The 23207-nt window shown below is 32.9% G+C and overlaps 1 protein-coding gene across 1 annotated transcript in view; it reads right to left on the minus strand.

Moving 5' to 3' along the window:
• Positions 1-23207, minus strand: part of LOC124355608 — a 198467-nt gene that overhangs the window by 65641 nt on the left and 109619 nt on the right. Inside the window, exon 3 of the mRNA XM_046806770.1 lies at positions 14513-14612. Within this exon, the coding sequence (XP_046662726.1) occupies positions 14513-14612 (100 nt within the window). The remainder of the gene's footprint in view (positions 1-14512; positions 14613-23207) is intronic.

Raw genomic sequence — 23207 nt, forward strand, 5'->3', positions numbered from 1 at the left:
ATGGAACCCAATCTACCTTTATTATATCAAAATAATTTTGAATTTGTTCAAATCATATCGGTCCTTTCTCGTTGAATGCGGATTAATCCCTAGGTACGCTGTTACAACATCCACCCTCAGATGTTTATTTTTATACACCACTGAATATTTAATTCCAATAAAATATAAACTCTGTTCTGTTACTACAGTATTTATCATGTTAAAATGCCATATTATTTTACCCAAGTTCTTTGCAAAAAATACTCATTCCAAGATTTTCGTGTTGTTAACGTGGTTAAGAACAATATCCTTGTAAAAATGTTTGCTAGCGCTCAGCCAAATCTCATGCAGCGATATGCATGAATTACATGTTTTTTTTTGTCTAGAAATAGAAACTTCATGCAAAAGTTCAAGTAATTCTCGAGATATCATGAGAATATAGTGACATAGATGGGTTTCATTAACAGCTTTACACAATATCTAAATATGTTACAATTAACTGTTTAAGAACAGTTGTAATAGCAACTGTTTAAAACAACAGAAAAACATATTTTAAATATTTAAAAAATCCAAATAAAGTTTATACAAAGAAAACAAATGCACTCATGTTTATATCAAGCAACATGAAAATTCATGTATTACAATCATGTGAGATAACGTTCATATAACGAAACGAAATGTATTTCTAGGAAATATAATTGGAATGGATGTTAACAGTGTATTGGAAAAAGTTAATTCGGAATTGTTTGACATGAGGAGAATATCATCATTATGTAACCGAGATACACCACTAATGATCTGCTACTCGTTTACACTTCCTGTACTGTACATGTCATGAGTGTTTGTGATTAACTTACAAAATTAACATTTTGAGTTTTACAACGAAATAACCGCTTGCACATTAATTATAGATAAAATTTGTATTTGTGTTACACCAATAATATTACCGTAACTGATCATGGAGGATTTCGGATTCCACGGATACAATCAAAATTGTAATTGTACCTTTCATGGATGACAACACCTTTTAACCCTCTGAATACAAACAGATCCTTCTGATTTATAATCAAAAGGTCAAAGGCTTTTACTCCTAGTGAAAACTGAGTAAGTAACTTGAAAGAAAATAAAAATGAGGTTGTATATTTGAGTATTCAGTAGACTCTCTAATATCTAAGAAGGTTATGTATTCTTTACCTGAAGAAGAGATCAGATTGCAGATCTCGAAACGTAGTGTTACTGATTTTTTTTGTATCACAAAACGAAGGTTATGTATGATTTTATGAAGATAAATTACTGTGATAAAGTATAAGCGAAAGCTTGTATTTTAAACTTTAGGTGAATATGGAGACACAGCTAATATTTACGTAACACTGTTTTTTTAACGATAACACTCCAAAATAGTTTATTACGTCAAAACTGGCGACGAAGCGAGAACTTTTGGGACTGCTATTCTTTATGAAGAAGCATTTATGAGTTCTGTTTACTTCTAGTACTAAATTAATGTAATTATATTATATGGTATTATATTTACTTCCCATATACATAAATATCACCTATCTATTGGTATCTGCCATTATCACCTTGCAAAGCGGTTGCATGTGCTTCAGGTATAGACTCATAAGTAGCTTTTGGCATTGAAGTTCCATTTCATCTTCATAGTCATCCGTCATAACAAACTAGCTTATCCTTTCATAACAGTATCTCGGCATTTTCAATCGTTAACTTACTTTGAACCGATTGAGTTGTCTAAATATACAAACATCACTTGGAAACCTAACGGTTTTCCAGCTTCTAATATACATCAGGGTCTTTTCCATTACATGACCGCATTTCTTAAACGATTTTCTATAAAAACACACTGATATAAAATTAGCTTCATTACTTGAATTGATGAAATTATTCATACAATTCAAGGTTTTGCTTTTTTCGGTGTAATTACGCGAGGAACTCGGAGTAAAACAAGACAAAATATTTTCTGAACTATTTCATGTTCAAGAAATGTGATAGTTTAATAGTATAAATGTGTGCTTGGGCAGCACCTTCGGTGTTATTATACAGTAGTGTAATATAAAACACCCATAGACCATTGAGGTGGGTACATTACCAAATACCATTGAGGTGGGTAAAACTAGTAGATCAAAGACTGAAAAACACAAATCGTAATGTAAACGATACGGACACAATCACAGGCTCACTTTTGACACTAGAGGGAACTACAAACAAAACACAGCGGCCTACCATAGTGCTTGAGCGACGTTTGTCACAATCATTAGACGGCAATCTGATGTCTTCTTCAGGTAAATAACTAACATAACACATAATCACAAACTAGGTTAAAATAAACAAATCATACAAGAGCGTGGTGACACGCGTAAGTCAGGAATCACAACCACCTTGTTGTGTATCAACTTCACTAACTCTAAAACATGGACTTAATAAAAACTAAACACAACACTAACTATTAAAACTGAACTACAGAATACAGGTCACAATACGTCTGGATTCGTCGACCAACCAGCTACGACTGACCAGTGGCTAATAACAAATGGCGATCGTCACGGCAGAAACAAGATGGTGGCAATAGAAAAGAAAGGGGACAGGAATGGGCCCTTTTTTATTATTATTATTACTGGATCATGCTAGATGAACTTCTTATTGAGATGAAATTTTACTTTTAATATATATATATATATATATATATATTACTGTTTGTAATTATGTGCTAGGTTAATTATTAGAGATTAGATTAGTTAGAAGAGATCAGGTTACAGATATTGAAACGTAGTATTACTCATTTTCTGTTTCACTGAACTCACTGCTTCACGTCCAGAAAAAATCCTCTTTCCTTCACAATCCTTCCTTCCTCAAAAATAAACTTCAAACAAAGAACTGTATAGGTATTGCTTGCTTTTAATAAAAGTAGGATAATAAGAAGGCAAGAGCCATGTGTATAAAAAAACACGGAGATGGTGTGACAACAGACAACGAAGATCTTACCCACGGCCTCGTGTGACGTATGAGTACTTTGTTGCTCTGATGCGCACAACCACCTGTTGCGGGGGCGTAACTTTAGCCTTTCTAGTTCTTGAGCGCCAGTGTTCCGGCAACCCGACTGCTGAGGGATGACGTCGATGCCTGCGCGTATAAGTAAGCGCGTCTCTGACATTCTACACACTTACACAGGTTAATATTTCAAAATATACAGTTGAAAATAATCTTTTTTGATTTGATGGTAACGTGTTTGAGGGTACTCCGAATCGAACGAAATGTTTCGTTTTTATAAAATAATTAATTTTTAAATGTCGCATTAAAAATAAATAATGGTAAATTATGTTTGCAGTTGCCATGTTATGAATATTACAATAAGAGGATTAATTCTATTTGGGTATTGTCTGGCCATCATTTACTAAATTGACACAAATTTTGTGCCCCATAACAAACTCACTAGCAAACTGTGAAGTGGTGATCGCTCCTACCTGATTTTATTAATTGATATTTGTGTTTAAAGAAAAAATTCTTATTACGAAGTCACAATTAATTGGTGGAAATGATTTAAGACCAACAAAATTAGAATAGCAAATCAACCAATTTTAAAATATATGGTAATAAACTGGTAATCTAATAAACCCTATATGCTAATTTTATATTTTTCCAAACACACAATACGTTCTAAATATTCATGTATGAGGATTGCATTGAAAAATCTAGTCGTTATTAAAATTAGTTCTTTAGCGTTGTTGCCACAAGATACAAGAAAGATTAATTAACTTTTTAACTTGCCAAAGCTAGCCTAAATAGAACTAATAATAGCTAGCCTCAGCTCATTAAATAATAGGCCCAGATATTGGTGGAGAGAATTCAGCGTGCAAGCCGAGAAATCGCTTCGAATTTAGATGAAAACTGCACGACTTATGATCTTATTTGCTTACCACGCAATATCGAGACTAAACTCCATTATTTTCAGAACCTACCACAGAGCCGGTCTGCATCTTATGTCGAAATTGAACTGTTTTAATTCTTTTTTTACCAAAATGTCTCTGTGGATTGTACATACTTACCCTAATATCGAAATTACAGCAATTTATTATGTAAGTTTAGTGAATGAAAGAAGGTATTAGTAACATCAATAAGGCATTACTGATCAATCAGTATCGGTAGATGTGCATTTTAAATATCAGCAGCAAACAATGATAAAGTAGTATATTAGTGGGATAAATAAAGCTAGACAGTTTAAAGTAATTATAGACTTTGAAAACAAAATGCACAACATAAAACAATTACGTCATGTCGGCCCAACAGAGTCTGAGTCTACAGCACTGACTAGGTGAGTCGAAGTTCCTCACAACGGGTTTTCATCGAAGGGAAGAAAAATTATTGAGATACGGGATGGCCTCGTTTAAAAATTCAAGATTATAGAACTGGTGAAGGCAGGCGGCATAAGTTACTACGAACATAAATTTTACTCGGTGGTAATAAATGATTCGCTAAGAACCATCTAGCAGTTTAATTGAGGGTAAAGGATTATACTCCTTTTGAAAGATATGAACAATTATGGGTGAAAATGGATCGATGATGGATAAAGAAAGGAGCAGGATATGATATTTTCATCAGGCATAGAACACGGTATCGACACAATTTCCCTTTTTGATTTTGATGTAAACGTTGTAGTATATATATATATATATATATATATATATATATATATATATATATATATATATAAAACAAGTCACATTTGATAAACTATTCCAGCTGATAAGACAGCATTTTAAGATTTTTATGAAGGTATTGTAAGAAATTGAAATCTTGTTTACATTTATGACTAAGTTGGAAACTTTTTTTCAAAAGAATCATTTAAAAAAACATGGTAACATGAGTAGATCTAGTCAGAACCAGTATTTACAAGTTTTAAGTTCAATGTTGACAATATATCATTTAAAACGATAACATAATCACGGACATTTCTCTTCGTCATTGCGTTGTTAGGTTTTGTTAGGTTAGGTAAAGAGGACCGTGCCCATTTCATTTAATTCAACGTCACTTTTTATTCAGACTAGTGTAAAATTCAATTTTCATTTTCCTTGTCCACGTAAAGATTCCGAAAACGATAATCGGCTTATATCCAGTTAAGTTTGATATTTTAACTAATTTATTATGAAATGCTATATGTAGAACCAGAAAAAGTCCATTATACAAGACTTGTGGATGTGATGTATATATAATATTAGCCCTCATATCAGTAGTAACCGAATTGATGGTCAAATATTGAATACAAAACAAACATCCGATTGTATTTTGTCACAGACAAGATGATCCAAGGCGCAGAATGCGAATCGGAAAATTTATACAATCAGAGGATATTTACGTAGTTGATGACGCGGTTTGCTGAGAATTCCGATATTTTATTCTATTTTTAGAAGTTACTGCAATATGAATCCTCTTTGTGTTTGGGTGAGACGTACGTAGCACGTGACAGAGCAACAGATGCTGACATCGATCGTCTACCCCCTCCCCCCTCAACCTGACCCCTGAGGGAGACCACCCTTCTTCACTGCTAACTCTGGGTTTGACTGGCCATCCGTCTCGAAATGTATATTTAACTATTTAACCTTATACCTTCCTGGTAAAAGAGTACGTGGTCGCTTACATGCTCAGATACAATCGGTTTATGGTCGCACTCAAAATTCGGTATTTTGGAACAACCTGGGGTACAGGTTACCGCAGTTCTCCCAAAGTTAAGTTACTTTTTAGAGTTAAATTTACACACGACTATTTCACAATAAATTAATTGAGAAATGTTTAAATATAATACATTTTTCTATTAAAACAAATTATTCTACTTGGGCTTAAGCGACCTGCATCCTAATTAAAATTTTATGATTACCCCACCCCCTCCATCTTTGAGGAGAGCCATATCCAGTAAATGGATTTTAAACCGGTACTACCAATAATACACAACCGCACGTAGAGTTAGTTGAGTTAAAGTGTGCGGAACAGTATCATGATTGGCTGAAGCGCTAGCATCAAACTGTTAAAAAGCTGGCAGCCACTGCCTGTTCAATAGACCTATTGCTCGCTGTTGGTCATACTTATTGTTGAATACATAATCATGGTGCAGCTCTGCTCCCTTTAACTAACCTGTGAAAGTAAATATGTGTTATTGGCAATTTAAATCTAAATGTGTTGACTAAGATAGCTCTCCACAGTGTGGCTATAATATTTGAAGAAGATTTGTCTTACGGATGTTTTGAAGCAGTGTAAACCACAAAGCGTTGAGTTTAGCTAAGAACTGTAGATTTTTCATTCACTTATTAATGAAGCTGTAAAAACGCTAAAAGCTGTATTATTGGCCTTTTAAAGGTGTATAAAACAGAAACTATTTTCTCAATGAAAATAGTTCCAATTTTCAACAATTCAGAAATTATTAAACAATCTAATACACTACTATTTTTATATATGTAAAAACATACAAGTACAGAATTATTGTAATAGCAACTGTATTTATTGTACTAAAGTATAATAGAAACATTACCTAAATCCTAAAAGTAGGAAAGTGTGAAACATGGAAGCACTAAAAAAGTGTAACAAAATCACTAATCATAATTAATTACTGGCCAGGTATCTAATAAAACATAACGTTTAGATCTTGATCGATGGGTAAGCAATTTCATTCGCCTCGAGAATTAACAGACCTACAGACTTGAAGGGTGAAGCTTCATTGCCACATAGTTAGTATAATCATAAAGCTTGCCACTTAATAGGACAGTACAATTTGTCTTTTATCTGTCGGGAGAGGGAGAGGATATACGAGTAAAAGATTATTTTATGTATGATTGTCTGCCAGAACATCTCAACAATAAACTGAACAACAGATTTGATATTTTCACTCAAACCTATTACGCTAACACTTATGTGGCGTATTCATAACTGGTTTCGTAGTTCGAAATAATTTAGCAAGGAAAGTGAACTCCGTGGTGCAGGCGGGCGTGTGAAGTACTGTTGACAATAACAAACAACGCTTTATACGGTCGACTCGTTTGCGTCAATCACTTTTCACATTTTACCGAAAAATTTGGATATTTTCGCTAAAGGCTACTTTGAAACGTAACATACGACAAGTATTATTATTGCCTATTATTTATGTACAAACACGGAAATCCAGAAGCTGAACGGGAAGCTGACATTTATTTATTTCGATTAGGAGTTTACTCTATTTCGACGCTGTAGGTTCCTCCAGATTGGTAATAGATTGATTCACCATAGTGGCGGAACTAAAACGCTACTGATCAAATATTCCTATTGTAGTGACTGTTAGTATGGAAGGATCCGACAGAACGTAACCAAAGTCAGCGACCAATACACTAAAGTAACATCATCACAAGTGTTACAATGTCACAAGATAAAATGTCATATAGTTGTACAAAATATTTGTCTACAAACATGGTTTGTTCTGTATTTTTCGTATCAAACATGTTAAAACTCATGCACTTTTACTTATTTACGTATTTTCAACGGACATACTTCTCCATTTTATATTTACTACCTTATTTTTAGTGGTAAATTTATGGGAGGTGTTTAATTTAAAAGCCTAATACGCACCTAAACGGTTTTTAAATTTATCTACATTTTTAAAGGTTATTCAGAAAATAATTTGAAAAAATTATTATTTTATCAATGAAATATTCAAAACGTTTAATCTCAGCAAACAAAAACTAAAATATGTTTGGATGCAAATTAAATTATTTTTTTTTTTAGTTTTTTTTACGTAATACCTTCTGTCGTAAGGTAAAACCTTCTTTACGTATCCAAACTGTCGTTGCCCTGTTTCAACAACGCACCCTTATTCTCAGCTCTTCTATTACTTAAAGATTCGTTATAAAAACTGAAACTCCAACACATAGCACAAACGAAAAAGAAATAAAATAACATAAAGTACTTGTTGAAGACAAGTGAAACCTAGAAGAGTCTCAGCAAGTGATACAATCGTACATGCCTACTAGCTTTTAATAGTTATTGTTACATTGTATTGTTTTAAATATTAATAATTATTATAAAGCTATGCCATATTATGTTGAATAGAATAACAGCACTTTATAGAGAGAAGAGTTCCATATTTAGTACGCGTTGTAACTTCACTACATGTGTAGCAGAGTTAGCAAAAGTTCTTGTAGGCAAGAAAGTTATTAAGGACGGTACGGTCCTATTATAAATCTACTACTTTACTACTTTGCATGCTGAAAACTCATGTAAGTTGTCTCAGACAGAATACGGGTAAAGTAGTTGATTGAAAAAGTTGCAATACATTTGTGCTACTTTTCCTCCCTCCAGAGTACAAATGACTATTGTATTAAATTGAATTTTAGCTGCCAAGATGTACAGGGCTCGCAGTAAAGTGGATTCCGTACAGTCTATAAAGCCGTTTTAAAATATATTTTTAATGCGTAATATAGTAATAAATAAAACAAATATAGTATACAGTGCTCTCTCATTATTATGGCAGATTATGTAAACGACAAATTGGGTAAGGTGTTTAAAATTTGTTGTGTGTTAAACCGATAATATGTAATAAACTTAAACAGGGATAGAATTTTGCATATTCACTAATTTTGCCTTATATTAATCTGCTCAATAAAAGTTGTGACATTCTATAACTTATTAGCATTGGAGTTTCAAGTAACATTAGTAAAATCTCAAAAAATGTAAAAACTGAAAATCGTTTAAATTTTGTACTACCCATGTCTCCACATAATAGTCGCTAGAAACTTATTTTCATCTACAAATTTAAGGAATAGTTAAATTTAAAACATAAAATCGCATAAAATACTGAAATGTAAAACAAGAAATTTTGCAGAAATGCATAACGCTTCAGAAAACGTTTATGGTCGCTGATTTGGTGGCTCCCCCGCTATTATTACTCATTTAAACTATTATGTAGCCTTTCATGTTTACAAGCCTTCATGAGGAACACGCTTTTGCAAGAACAGTGGGAATGTCAGTAAACAGTGAAAGAGACAATTTATTCTAAATTCATGTTTTTACTGTGTTTTGTGACTGTATAAAGTGGTTTTGCTAGATTTCCATAAATATAAGGCCTCCACTGTGTAGTAAAATTTTTCTACAGCTTGGTCTCAAAAGAATAATCAGTTAAGTTGTCAGGATAGACGTACATGGTTCTGAAATGGCTTCAAACCAACATAAAACGTTATTAATTCGATGCATATAGAGAAAGTGTTGCAATGACAATGAGCAATTTCAATAACATATGCAGCTCATACCAAGTTTGAAATACATAAATTATTATTCATTGCAGAGATAGGTCATTACTATGTTCCTTACTGGCCTAGATAATGCTGCAAACTCTCGGTCTATACACAGCCTCATCGTTCTTCCTGATTGTGCAGTTCTTTAGTGAACTCCAGTCTTGTGTGAAGAACAGCTTCAGCTAAAGATCTAACTCTCTGTCTATACACAGCCTCATCGTTCTTCCTGATTGTGCAGTTCTTTAGTGAACTCCAGTCTTGTGTGAAGAACAGCTTCAGCTAAAGATCTAAACTCTCTGTCTATACACAGCCTCATCGTTCTTCCTGATTGTGCAGTTCTTTAGTGAACTCCAGTCTTGTGTGAAGAACAGCTTCAGCTAAAGATCTAACTCTCTGTCTATACACAGCCTCATCGTTCTTCCTGATTGTGCAGTTCTTTAGTGAACTCCAGTCTTGTGTGAAGAACAGCTTCAGCTAAAGATCTAAATCTCTGTCTATACACAGCCTCATCGTTCTTCCTGATTGTGCAGTTCTTTAGTGAACTCCAGTCTTGTGTGAAGAACAGCTTCAGCTAAAGATCTAACTCTCTGTCTATACACAGCCTCATCGTTCTTCCTGATTGTGCAGTTCTTTAGTGAACTCCAGTCTTGTTCTTGTGACTAGCTGTGAAGATAGCTTCAGCTAAAGATCTAATCTCTTATTCATATGCTCATCGTTCTTCCTCATTGTGCAGTTCTTTAGTGAACTCCAGTCTTGTGTGAAGAACAGCTTCAGCTAAAGATCTACCTCTCTCTGTGAATGTTCATGAACAAAACTCCAATCGTAGTGATAATGAAAATTTTGAACAATCACGATATATATTGAAAAATGATGATAATACACAATTGGATTCAGTAGTGTTACGCCTTTATTCAACTCCGTAAGTTCATGTATCTAAATGTACTTTTTACAAGGAGCCTTCTAAATCGCAATAAATTTTCCATATTAAAGAAAAACCCCGTTAATATGGCTGAATTTTCTTTTATTTACAGTCAAAATAACACTGAAAGATTTTAGTGTAAAATATAAACAAGCTTTTTTATTTATTGAAAAAAATTCGTACATTAAAACTGTATGTTAACAACAAATTTATTGCATTTTGGATAAGTATTTATAAGGTAGTATTCAGTAAAGGTTCAATTATTGGTAATCCAATATGATGCAAAAATGTCATCGTTTCTAAAGTTATAATTAATACAAACATGTGCTCGCCTTTATCGTTCTTTGAACTTTTTATGATACTCTTTCACTAGAGCTTCGCTAAATATCTTGTATAATTTTATACATTATTGGCACTTAAATTTTGAATAAAGTCATGTAAGGGTCACCAGCAGCCTAAAATCATACATTCATCATGACTGTCTTTCTTTCCCTGGAACTGCATCCCAGAATTATGAACTTTTCTTTTAAATTTGTCTTCCTTACTAGTACTAGACTGTACTTGCCATTTTGAAGTACTTATATATATATTTAATTCTCATTTTACCTAATTGCAAACTTTCCACTATACATTTCACTATATGCATTCCCCGCTTCCAACGAAGAACACACTCAATATATCTATGGCAGTGACTTCCTGCTTGATAGCGTCATGATGACGAGTTTAATGATTTAAACATGTTAGAAATGTCTAAAAAGTGTTTTAGGCCTTTTTTTTCAACTATTAAAAAGTATGTTCAACGAACAAAAGATCAAAGTTTAAAAAACAAACTTTTTAGAAAATATGTTTATCAAACAAATTGTACCTATATAGTGTAAACGCAGCTTCTAATTAATTCAGTGTGATAATTTATGGTGATTTTGTTATTTAGAATCAGTTTATGTTTTTGACTATTTATTGTATTTTCGCGTATATACATGTACACAAAACCAAAATATCAAAAAATATATATATATATATATTTCGATCAGTTGCAATTTTTGTTATTAGTTTATTATTATAATATAGAATAAAAACATATCCAGTGTTATAGACTATTCACTGAAAAATTGGTGGAATACAAAAACACTTTCCTTCAATAAGTAGAAATTGTTTACTATCTCTAGACATACATTGCAAATTTTCAGAAAGAACGTAAAATACTCAGTTTGGTAGTGCCAAAACCTTGCAGCATTGAAAGTTCTAAAGATTACATATTAGATCATGATTGGAACACTAATGTAGAATTAATGTAAATCTAATAACCATTTGATTGAAATCATGTATACGCTTGATAAAACACATATTGCAATTCTATATTGCTGTACAGCTAAACAAATCAAATTATAGAATTCGAGACAGGATTTTTAATTACTATTCTTGGTAATTACAATTTCAAGAATATTATTAGTTGTCTATACATTTTATTGGCTACAGTGCCTAGTTCACTTCTAGGAATTCAAACGGTTTATTTTATTATATATTTTAAATTTAAATAAATATATAGTTTGCTTCGGAACTACTATATACACTACCTAGCGAAGTCAAATTTGATTGCTAATAATCATGATATAAGACTAATATGCATAAAGAAAATGTCGGCAACGATGGATTCATTAAATTTGATAAAATGAAACATAATAATTTTTAAATGTGGATGTCAATGATCTATGAATTAAAGTAACCAACGATAATTTAATGTGATGAAAACATGGTACTGGTATAAAAAAGTGTATATTAATATTTTATGCTATGTTACCTATTTTTAGGAATAAATATTTTATACTTTGATACTTTTATCTAAATATTACTGAAATAATTAAATATTTTACTGTAAAATTCAATACACTTTTCTATTCTGTTATACCTTCTTACTTAACCCTGTAGGTATTAAGATCTATTAAATATATTATAATAGTTATTACACCTCCTTTCTTGTTAAATATTACTCGAATTGAGCAGCAGGATCGAATTGTTGCTGTTGACCTTTCAGACAAAAATTGATTAAAATAAAGCATTTTATATAATGATAATAATAAGTAAATGTGTAAAATTTATGAGCAGTAGTATGGCTTGAAATTTATGTATTTTTCAAGATGACATAGTATTGACTTTTATTGAAAACTGAATTTCAAGCATTATGTCTGTCAGTTTTATTACCCCTCATCACTGCAATATAAATTGAAATGTGTGGCTAACTCTTCTTACTTATTAAAGTTAATGTTCATCCACTCTCAATCCCGATAGACACTTTGAAACACGTAACTAGATAACAATAGAATATTGATGGAAACGATTTAAAGGACCCCTTAAAGTCTTAGTCGTAAAAGGCATCGTTTAGGCAACTACAACAGAGATACTGTATTGTGAATTGCAAGCGTCACGTAAGCACAAAGCTGTTTGATTTGTTATCACGCGGCAAAAATCATATCGACGACTGATTCATGCACCATAAGAAACGTCAATTTCTGAACTGACTTTAAACTTAATTTTTACAACAAGCATACTGCATTGATTCAAACAACTGTTTGCAAAGGCTTTTACATTATTTTGTACTGGGCCGTTCGGTACAACGCAATGCCAGTGTCTGTAAAAAGTTGATCCACGATCCATATTCTTAAGTGTTATCTGGTAGTTAATTAGTTCTTTGTTTGAGGTTTGTTTTTGACGACATAAGGATTGTGATGCGAGCATTTTTTTTCCGGAAATGTGTTATCCTTCAGTAAAAAAATACAATCAGTAACACTAAGTTTCGAGATCTGCAATCTGATCTCTTCCTCAGATGAATGAATGAGTACAATACATAAGTACAATCTAGAATAATCTAAACAAAACTTACCTAAGCGTTGTGACACCCATAAGTTCAGGAACCACAACAGCCATTTTGTGTGTATTCTATTCACTTACTCTAAAGCAGCACTTAATAAAAACTAAACACTCATTATTAAAACTAAACTCCAGAATACAGGACACAATAGGTCTGCACTCACTGGCTAACTTGAGGAAGATATCAGATTGCAGATCTCGAAACGTAGTATTACTGACTGTACTATATCACTGAGCGACGGCAAATGTCCGGAAAAAATCCTGTTTCTACGAGTATTACAATGAATTAGTTTGTAATTATTTTAATGAAATTATATTTAATATATAGAGGATTTTGTGGGCGATTTCTATCTACAGCCCAACAGTCTTTAGGCCCCTTTTACTGATTTATATTTCACGCTGTGCTGATAACAATTTACACATTTTTATTCACATTGCAATGATACACATTACAATAGCTATTTCAAAAAATATGTATTGTATATTTATTATAATTTTAAAAATAAATTTAATCCCTCAAAGAGCCATTGTCAAATAAATGACTACCAATCAAGAAGCTTTTATTATGTATATTGATAAAATTCTAAAATTATACGGCCATCCAAAAAAGTAAAGAACGCATTTTACTGCTAAATAAATAATTTCATAGCGATGGCTTACGTTAAGTTGTAAATGAATTATTATGTTACACTGAGTACAAAGGGTTAGAGGACATACATAATATGTTATGCTAAACATTATTCAACTTAAAAAACCCTGTTTATTAACAAATTTAACCTTTTTCACTTAAAAAGGATAAAACTCATAACAGGTGGTCCTTCTCATCTTATAGGGCAACCAAATCCTATAGAAAGACCTTAAAATTATATTTCTAATTGAAACAGCTTATATAAACTACCAAAGATTCTTCAAATACACACACACCCATCCAAATCCTCTATTTCTCTGCCTGTCAAGACAAGCTGGGTCTCCGCCGTAGACTAAGAGGAAGATAGAACAGGGTCCTTCTGGAATGAACTATTACTCATAAGATTCTTCATCCTTGGTAAAGTACAACTGAAAATATCATTTAAAATTTTTCATATTATTATTACTAACTTTGTAATGTTGTTTGCTGTATAACAATATATTATCAAACATAAAATAAAAGTGAAACTCCTTTTTTGTTTTATTAAGATTAACAATTATTATCAACTTTTTATTAAAACATCATGGATGATCGTTTGTGTGGAGTGATGACTCTTCATAAAATCTGGTATATCATGATCAGCTGTGATCATCGAATGCGTCCTCCTTAAAAAAGATACATAGATACACATAGTGTATACACTGTTTTAAACTATTGTCTCTAAGACGGCAACTTGTTAGCAGTTCACCATTCCGTCTTAATGAAGATTAGTTACTAAGACATGCTTTCTGCTCGCAAGGCTTGCTTTAATGTGCTGTATATATTTCAAGATATAATAAGTGCAGAATGTAAATGACTCACTGTTTGCCAGAAGGGCTGTCTTCGGGTTTGGCGGGGGTAGCCGTGTCTGGAGGGGTGGAGGCCTCGGGTTGGCGGGACGTGGGGGCGAGGTTCCTCGTCACTGGAACAAGCAAAACTTCGTCAGCAGAAGAAAGTGTACTTTAAGTGTAATGCAAGTGTTGGCCAGCTGAAATACTCTATTGGCAATCTTAGAGTGATACTACTGAATCTATGAAAATACGTCTAGGTATAGTTTAATCTACCCTTAGGCAATTTCCAAATGTTATGGGATATTTGCTAAAAGTGAAATTGAAAAACGATCAATTACAGCCCTCTTTTGATGCATTTGTTAGTGTAATTAATATTCATTGTAGCCTACTTAGATAAAACCCTTAATAAAGCTAATGTGTGACATATAATTTCATTGTTCAGTTACATCAATAACTTATTACTTTGAAAACCATAAACTAAACTTTTTTTCAGACGTTCAAATTTCCAAGTATTCTTAAATTGAGAGTCTGAGGTACTACTTATCACGAGGTTTTTGAGCTGATAAGCTTCCAGTGATCAGAACTCTCTAGAGACCTTGAAACTATTAAGGCTATAGCCTATTCTTGAATATCAGGATCTGTTAGATATGAAAACAATCTACAGACAGAAAGCTTTCAGAGACTAGAAGCTCCAAGAGAACGGCAGCGTCTATAAATTGGTAGTTTTCAGATACAGGAACTGTCTAGAGTATAAGTACTTTTACAGGCGGAGGCGTCTTCACACTGACATGTTTCTAAGACCGAAAACAGTCAGAATTCTCGTAGAATGTAACAGCTCACAGGACCTCTCTTAGAGGTCGGGGGAAATCCCAGAGGCTAGGATATCATGAAGCACAGGAACTTTTACAGTGGGATTCTCAACGTTAGACATCCCAGGAGCTTTTAGAGACTAATCAGAAACTTCTAGGCGTCAGGAACTCACGCAAGTAGCAGGGAACTCCCAATGGTCAAATTTTGTATATAGTCCCTATGTATTCTTGGAGCTTCTAGGAGGAAGAATAGAGAAGTACCTCTATACATCCCAGAGACTATTAATTCTCACAAGTCGGGATATGCCATAAACCAGAATACAGATTGTAAATCAACACGTAAGCAGTTCTAAATTTATGATATTTCTAATATAAACAATACCTCGGTGATCCTGTATCCAGAAAAGTCTGGGGGTACGTAGAGATTATGGTGTTTCAAAAATTCTAGAGACTTTTAGGTATTACGTTTAAATTGCACTTAAGTTTTAAAATACAAGGTCTAATGAGCTGCAACAGAAATATTCTTGAATTATATATAAAACAGAAAAACCTGTTTACTACCAAATCAAAGATTAACTGAAATTAATGTTTGCACAAGTTTCTTTTAATTACTGCAATTAATGTTACAGAGGTCATAATTCAAATATGCGTTCAAATACACTAAATATAAATTTATTCTGCTCTACTTAAGTTTTTTATTAAATTTTACCCTTTCTTTCTAATTTTATACTACATTTTTTTAATATTCTGCTATTTAAAAATCGTAAATTTTAAAATTAATTATCATATTTAATAAAACTAGGTAAACTTAAACAATCCCTTAAAATACAACTAGAAAAGATTTATCATGGAAGTTTGAGCTAAACGTTTGCAGAAATTATCTGCTTGTTACTTATGCAGAATTAATTATAATTAATACATTAGTAATTCAGAATTGGTTATTTATATAATTTTCTTATTACTCAGGTACTCCACGAAACACAGAGAAAAGTGCATTCACGAGTTAAACTATTTGAATACTATTAGTTAAAACCCCAACCACCAGTACCATTTTCATAATTATGCTGACAAGAAACTTATATTGCAAAATCCTACTATGCCCTACAGTTGATCCGCTTCCTCTCTTTTTCAATACAATGCTTTTACCATTACGCATCCAAGCGGTAAACATTCATAATGCCCACTTATTTATTTCTTAACAAATTATAATTCATTAATCGGTTTGATCTGTTAAGGATTTTATTTAATTGACTGATCGTTAGACTAGCTAATAAGTCCATTACTCGAGTAACTGAAAAATGATAATTTCTATCTGCCCGCACGATATATCCAAAATTAAGATACCTGTAGACTTTAAATGTTACATGAAGAGAATACTGAGATCGATATAGATGCACATTGTTCCATGGTAACCATCATTGCAACGAGGAAATTGTATAATGAATAAAATTATAAAAACCTTAATACAGTCTTATGCATATGGCATATGCCTTAAGTATGTGGCATAGTATCAAATGTGGTGCAATGAAATAAGCAAGATACGAGCTCGTATCTCAAGAACGCTGTAACCTAAACAAAATTGACTTGAAATGTTGCATGAAGCCTCATTTCTTGATAAGTAACTTCGAGTTCTGAGCAACACACACGATAGTACACGTCATTCCATGGAGATTGACTGAGCGTTAGCAAAATAAATCTCCTAGGAACAAATGTAAATTAATTAATAATATTTACAACTAATAATACGTATTGAATCCAATATTTCAAGATTACAGATATTTATACATTATTTCTTCTGAATTTATCGTTGGGAATATATTCTGGTCAACAAAATTTAAACTTTATGAGCAATTCCATTTCTGTTATAAATTGAGAGTACATCTCTGACTCTGTCCTATGGTTTAGTGTCGTAGATCTGTGAAGGGTTAGGTAATGAAGGGTCATGAGAGGTAAATCAATAACCTAAAATTATTTTGGTTCGAATCTGGTAAAGAATGTATAATCTGGAATGAACATTTTCGTAATTTCTCTTCAAGCGGACACTTCACCCATGCACTATCTTTATTTCATTTTTAAATGTAATGTAATATCTGAGATCTAGGTAAACCAAAACATCAAACCAGTCTAAGTAAAACTTTTCAACTAAAAAATAATCTGGAACTTCTCATGGGGGTTTCAAAATATATTATAACTTTTTTAAAATGTTCGAGCTGTCAACTTACTAATTAAAGATATAAAGGGTAAAAATGGAGGGCTGCAATATTTCGCGCAAATAGTATTAAATGCGTTAATTGCAAAGCCGGAGAAAAAGTGAATCCGGAAAAAGTCTGCTAAGTGAAAGAAACTGAAACATACAAAAGGAATTTTATTTGTAAAGAAATCCATCAGAGAGTGAAGAAACTCTCAGTATGATAAAGATTGAGAGGATAACTATATTGAAATATCGGGAGAATGAGACTGGAGAGATCGACTTGATGAAGTAATACCAGCACCTAGCGGCTTGCTTGCATGGTAAGGGGGGAGGTATATTGGTTCCTGGGCAAATACTGCTTGGATAATGGTGGATTGTTGGAGTTCCCTTGCTCTGTGCAGTTTTATGCTGTGGAAACATCCATAACTTCTTCACAAAAGGTAATATCTTCTTCCCACAGTGTATATCTACTAATCATCTTTTACACTTTGGATTTTATAACATCATTCTCTCTTTGAAACCTTAATCTCCAAAGCATTTATTCTTCGCTCTACATTTTTCAAACTTTTTACGTCTTTAAGTAAATTATGATGAAGATCAATTACGAATATTAGCTCTTTGTTTAAACCTCATATCAGAAGATGTACGGTATTTTTCATGAAAAAGTGTTAAATCTTAGTGTTCGCAAGATAAAAAGATGTAAAATAACAGCAATGACGAAAAAGATTAAACTTATAAATAAGATCTATTTTGAAAAACCTCTGATGTCTTATTCAACAAAGTAGATTTCATTTTTGAGATAGTAAGTATTAAAAAATACACTAAATTGACATTCACTTTCATAAAAACACTTACCATTTAAGAAAATCATAAATCAACACAATATGAAAGGCCAATGATGTGTTGATATTTGCAGGATATTACAGTTAATGTATATCGCTTTGAAATAATATTTACTAGCTAATTTAAAATGCATGTTTTATCATTGCTTTTAGTCAGATGGGGTTTATTCCAAAGACAGCTTATGTAAAAATTCAGTATACGAGTGGACTGAACAAATAACTTATGTGTTAGGTTGTTGAGGAAAGGAGCGCTACCGATATTTACATCACAGGTGACAACTTTGAGTAACTACGATATAACTTCCCATTGAACTGACAAACTGATTTCTGATTTTCACATCATCTGATCAGAATTCACTATGTAGGATAGAAGTAACGTTACATAATGGGTTGCTGGGGCGGGGAATTCTGTTAATATTCCCATTACAGGTGACATCTTTGATTTACTACGATATTGCTGCCCGGGGATATTTAACCGACAAATTGATTTCTGATTGTCACATCATCTGATCAGAATTCACTATGTAGGATAGAAGTAATGTTACATAATGGGTTGCTGGGGCGGGTAATTCTGTTAATATTCCCATTACAGGTGACATCTTTGATTTACTACGATATTGCTACCCGGGGATATTGAACCGACAAATTGATTTCTGATTGTCACATCATCTGATCAGAATTCACTATGTAGGATAGAAGTAACGTTACATAATGCGTTGCTGGGGCGGGGAATTCTGTTAATATTCACATCACAGGTGACAACTTTGATTGACTACGATACTGCTGCCCGAGGATATTGAACTGACAACCGATTTCTGATTGTCATCCTCTGATCAGAATTCACTATGTAGGATAGAAATAACGTTATGTAAAGGACTGCTGGGTCAGTAAGTGCTGTTAATATTCACATTACAGGTGACATCTTTGATTTACTTCGATATTGCTGCCCGAGGATATTGAACTGACAAACCGATTTCTGATTGTCATCCTCTGATCAGAATTCACTATGTAGGATAGAAATAACGTTATGTAAAGGACTGCTGGGTCAGTAAGTGCTGTTAATATTCACATTACAGGTGACATCTTTGATTTACTACGATATTGCTGCCCGAGGATATTGAACTGATAAACCGATTTCTGATTGTCATCATCTGATCAGAATTCACTATGTAGGATAGGAGTAACGTTATGTAATGGGTTGATGGGGCGGGGAGCGTTTGTCGACATCCACATCACAGGTGACAACTTTGATTGACTGTGATATTGCTGCCCGAGGATATTGAACTGACAAACTGATTTCTTATTACATCCTCAGATCACAAGTCACTGTGTAGGATGAAATGTAATGTTAATATTCACATTACAGGTGACATCTTTGATTTACTACGATATTGCTGCCCGAGGATATTGAACTGATAAACCGATATCTGATTGTCATCATCTGATCAGAATTCACTATGTAGGATAGGAGTAACGTTATGTAATGGGTTGATGGGGCGGGGAGCGTTGTCGACATCCACATCACAGGTGACAACTTTGATTGACTGTGATATTGCTGCCCGAGGATATTGAACTGACAAACTGATTTCTAATTATTACATCCTCAGATCACAAGTCACTGTGTAGGATGAAATGTAGACAGTATGTTATACTTCGGTCCCTTGAACCAATCTATGTTTCAAATCAGTACTTGTCATATTAACAACAAATGGGATTACATAAACAAATTAAATTTACCACAGGCTTATGACGAGAACGAAATGAATTGGTTTGGGGAACTACTTATTGGGGAGATATAATGTTTAAATTCCCATTTAAGTTTTATAGTTCTTATTAATTTATTTATATCCTATGATTTACGTGTATTTAGATTTAAAGATGACGAAGCCTTTAAAATTACACATGCTTTTGTGGTTCGATCTGTTTTTATGATACTGTGCGGGACAATCTCTCTCCCTCCCGTGAGATAAATATAATAATAAATAACATCACGTAATTTTGGAAAAATCTTTGTAGATCTTGAATTGAGTTTTATTATTTTATTTTTAAACACGGATATAATTTTGTGTGTTGTAAGATCCCAATATTCCATGTTTTGACCCACAAGTTTAAGATATTTAAATATTCTAATCACCATCACACTCACACTGCTTAGGTTTAAATTTCGATTATTTATATGTAAAAACTACTAAAACATTCTTCCGTTAAAGTTATCTTAATTAAGTGAGACACAATAGTCTACTTTAGAACACAACTCAGAATACAAGGATAAAAGAATTTAGGACGTTTGCCATCGTTATATGTTACAGAAGTAGAACACAACTCAGATGAAGTTGTTTACAGAACAGCTTATTATCTGGGTATATTCTTACTTATAACAATATATGTACGTGGAGCATACATATATCGTTATATGAGTATTGAGTTAGTAAAATAGCTATCTCCCTCCAAAAGTGGAAGCATAAGCGTGTTCACTATTCTGTGTATACTACTACAGTTAATATTAAGCTGGCATGATCAAACCTCTGAACATTCTCTGGACAAGTCGGAACATTCAAGAGACAAAGAGACGTTATTTATTAATTGCTATGAGCCCTCCGGTTAATAGATAATGGCTATAATTTACTGAGAAATGCTGGTGCTAATTCTTGCTATATGATATAGAACATATATGTATAGGATATGTCTATTGATAGAGTACAGTACTGGCAGTAATTTACTGAGAAATACGAGTGCTAATTCTTGTACTATTAAAGAGAGAATATGGGTACAGGGTATGTCAAATGATATAGTCCGGTACTGGCTATAATTTACTGAGAAATACGAGTGCTAATTCTTGCGATATTATAGAGAAAATATGAGTACAGGGTATGTCAACTGATATAGTCCGGTACTCGCTATAATTTACTGAGAAATACGAGTGCTAATTCTTGCGATATTATAGAGAGAATATGGGTACAGGGTATGTCAACTGATATAGTACGGTACTGGCTATAATTTACTGAGAAATACGAGTGCTAATTCTTGCAATATTATACAGACAATATGGGTACAGGGTATCTCAACTGATATAGTACGGTACTGGCTATAATTTACTGAGAAATACGAGTGCTAATTCTTGCACTATTATACAGAGAGAATATGGGTACAGGGTATATGTCAACTGATATAGTCCGGTACTGGCTATAATTTACTGAGAAATACGAGTGCTAATTCTTGCAATATTATACAGAGAATATGGGTACAGGGTATGTCAACTGATATAGTACGGTACTGGCTATAATTTACTGAGAAATACGAGTGCTAATTCTTGCAATATTATAGAGAGCATATGGGTACAGGGTATGTCAACTGATATAGTACGGTACTGGCTATAATTTACTGAGAAATACGAGTGCTAATTCTTGCAATATTATAGAGACAATATGGGTACAGGGTATGTCAACTGATATAGTACGGTACTGGCTATAATTTACTGAGAAATACGAGTGCTAATTCTTGCAATATTATAGAGAGAATATGGGTACAGGGTATGTCAACTGATATAGTCCGGTACTGGCTATAATTTACTGAGAAATACGAGTGCTAATTCTTGCAATATTATACAGACAATATGGCTACAGGGTATCTCAACAGATATAGTACGGTACTGGCTATAATGTACTGAGAAATACGAGTGCTAATTCTTGCTATATTATAGAGAGCATATGGGTACAGGATATGTCTATTAATAGAGTACGACATGATCACTATTCAAGGCAGTAAACCCCTTTAATTAACTGCGTGGTGTACGTATACAGCTGCCATTAATCGATCCCTGCAATCAACCTAGTCAGAGATGGTTTATACCGCTTGATGAATTGAAATTAAATCATGTTTAAATACACATATCAATTAAAATTTATTACAGATGAAGTCAGATTAATAGTAATATAACATGCAATAGTTATGAACAGTGATATTACAACTGTTTTAAACTGTAGTTGTTAATGTTTTAATGAATCCGCTTCAAGAACTGGAAAATTATATTTCCGCAATGAATGGAATTTAAAGGATTACTACTTTGCAAATATCAACAAGTATAAAGTTTAAAATGCAATTTAAGCTAGAGCATCTATATATTTTAAGAAACTATTTTCTTCTATGTATGGAAACTAGGAAGAATTTTTCCGAGACAATTCATCAATACTGTGTACCATTTCTTTACTTTTCATATATCTTATACAACCTTGTTGTTCTTTACTATCTATCAGTACTTTTCCAATGGTTTTGGAAGTAAATTCTTCGCAGAATGATACTCTAATTGGGACGCGTAGTAATCGCTTCTTTTCTGAACTTTGTAGCCTACTGGAAAAGACCTCGCACGCTTTGTCCGTAAGTAAAATGAATATTTATGTATCATAAATTAGCCCTTTCGTTCGAGGCTGCTTTTTCACATTGTATTATAAAGTAAATTTCTACATAATAGATCAAATTACCTTTAATACGTTGTATTTGCATTTTTTTAGAGAATTAAAGACGTGGTTGCGTCCTTCTAACGAGACTACGTTTAAATAAAAGTTGTCTTAATAAATGGCAAATCCCATCGCGATTTTGTTTTAGGCTAAATAGTGTTAGATTCTTCTCACTTCGACTTTGTGTTCTGTGCTTCATACCAGTTCTATTTTATTTTTTATTTTACTTCAAGTTTGATTCTTTTCGACTACAAATTATTGAGCTATGAGGTCTAAAGTTCATGTCGAGCCTGTCAGTATCTTCATTTAATGGAAGCAAATTTTAGTGTTTTAACACATCAGTTTCATAGGAAATATTCTAAAGAACATTGGGACCACAAGGCCCACCCCCCAGATACCATTTATGTTCGTTTTTATTCTATATAGCAGC

The sequence above is a fragment of the Homalodisca vitripennis genome, chromosome 2 (assembly GCF_021130785.1).
Source record: "Homalodisca vitripennis isolate AUS2020 chromosome 2, UT_GWSS_2.1, whole genome shotgun sequence".
Lineage (NCBI taxonomy): Eukaryota > Metazoa > Arthropoda > Insecta > Hemiptera > Cicadellidae > Homalodisca > Homalodisca vitripennis.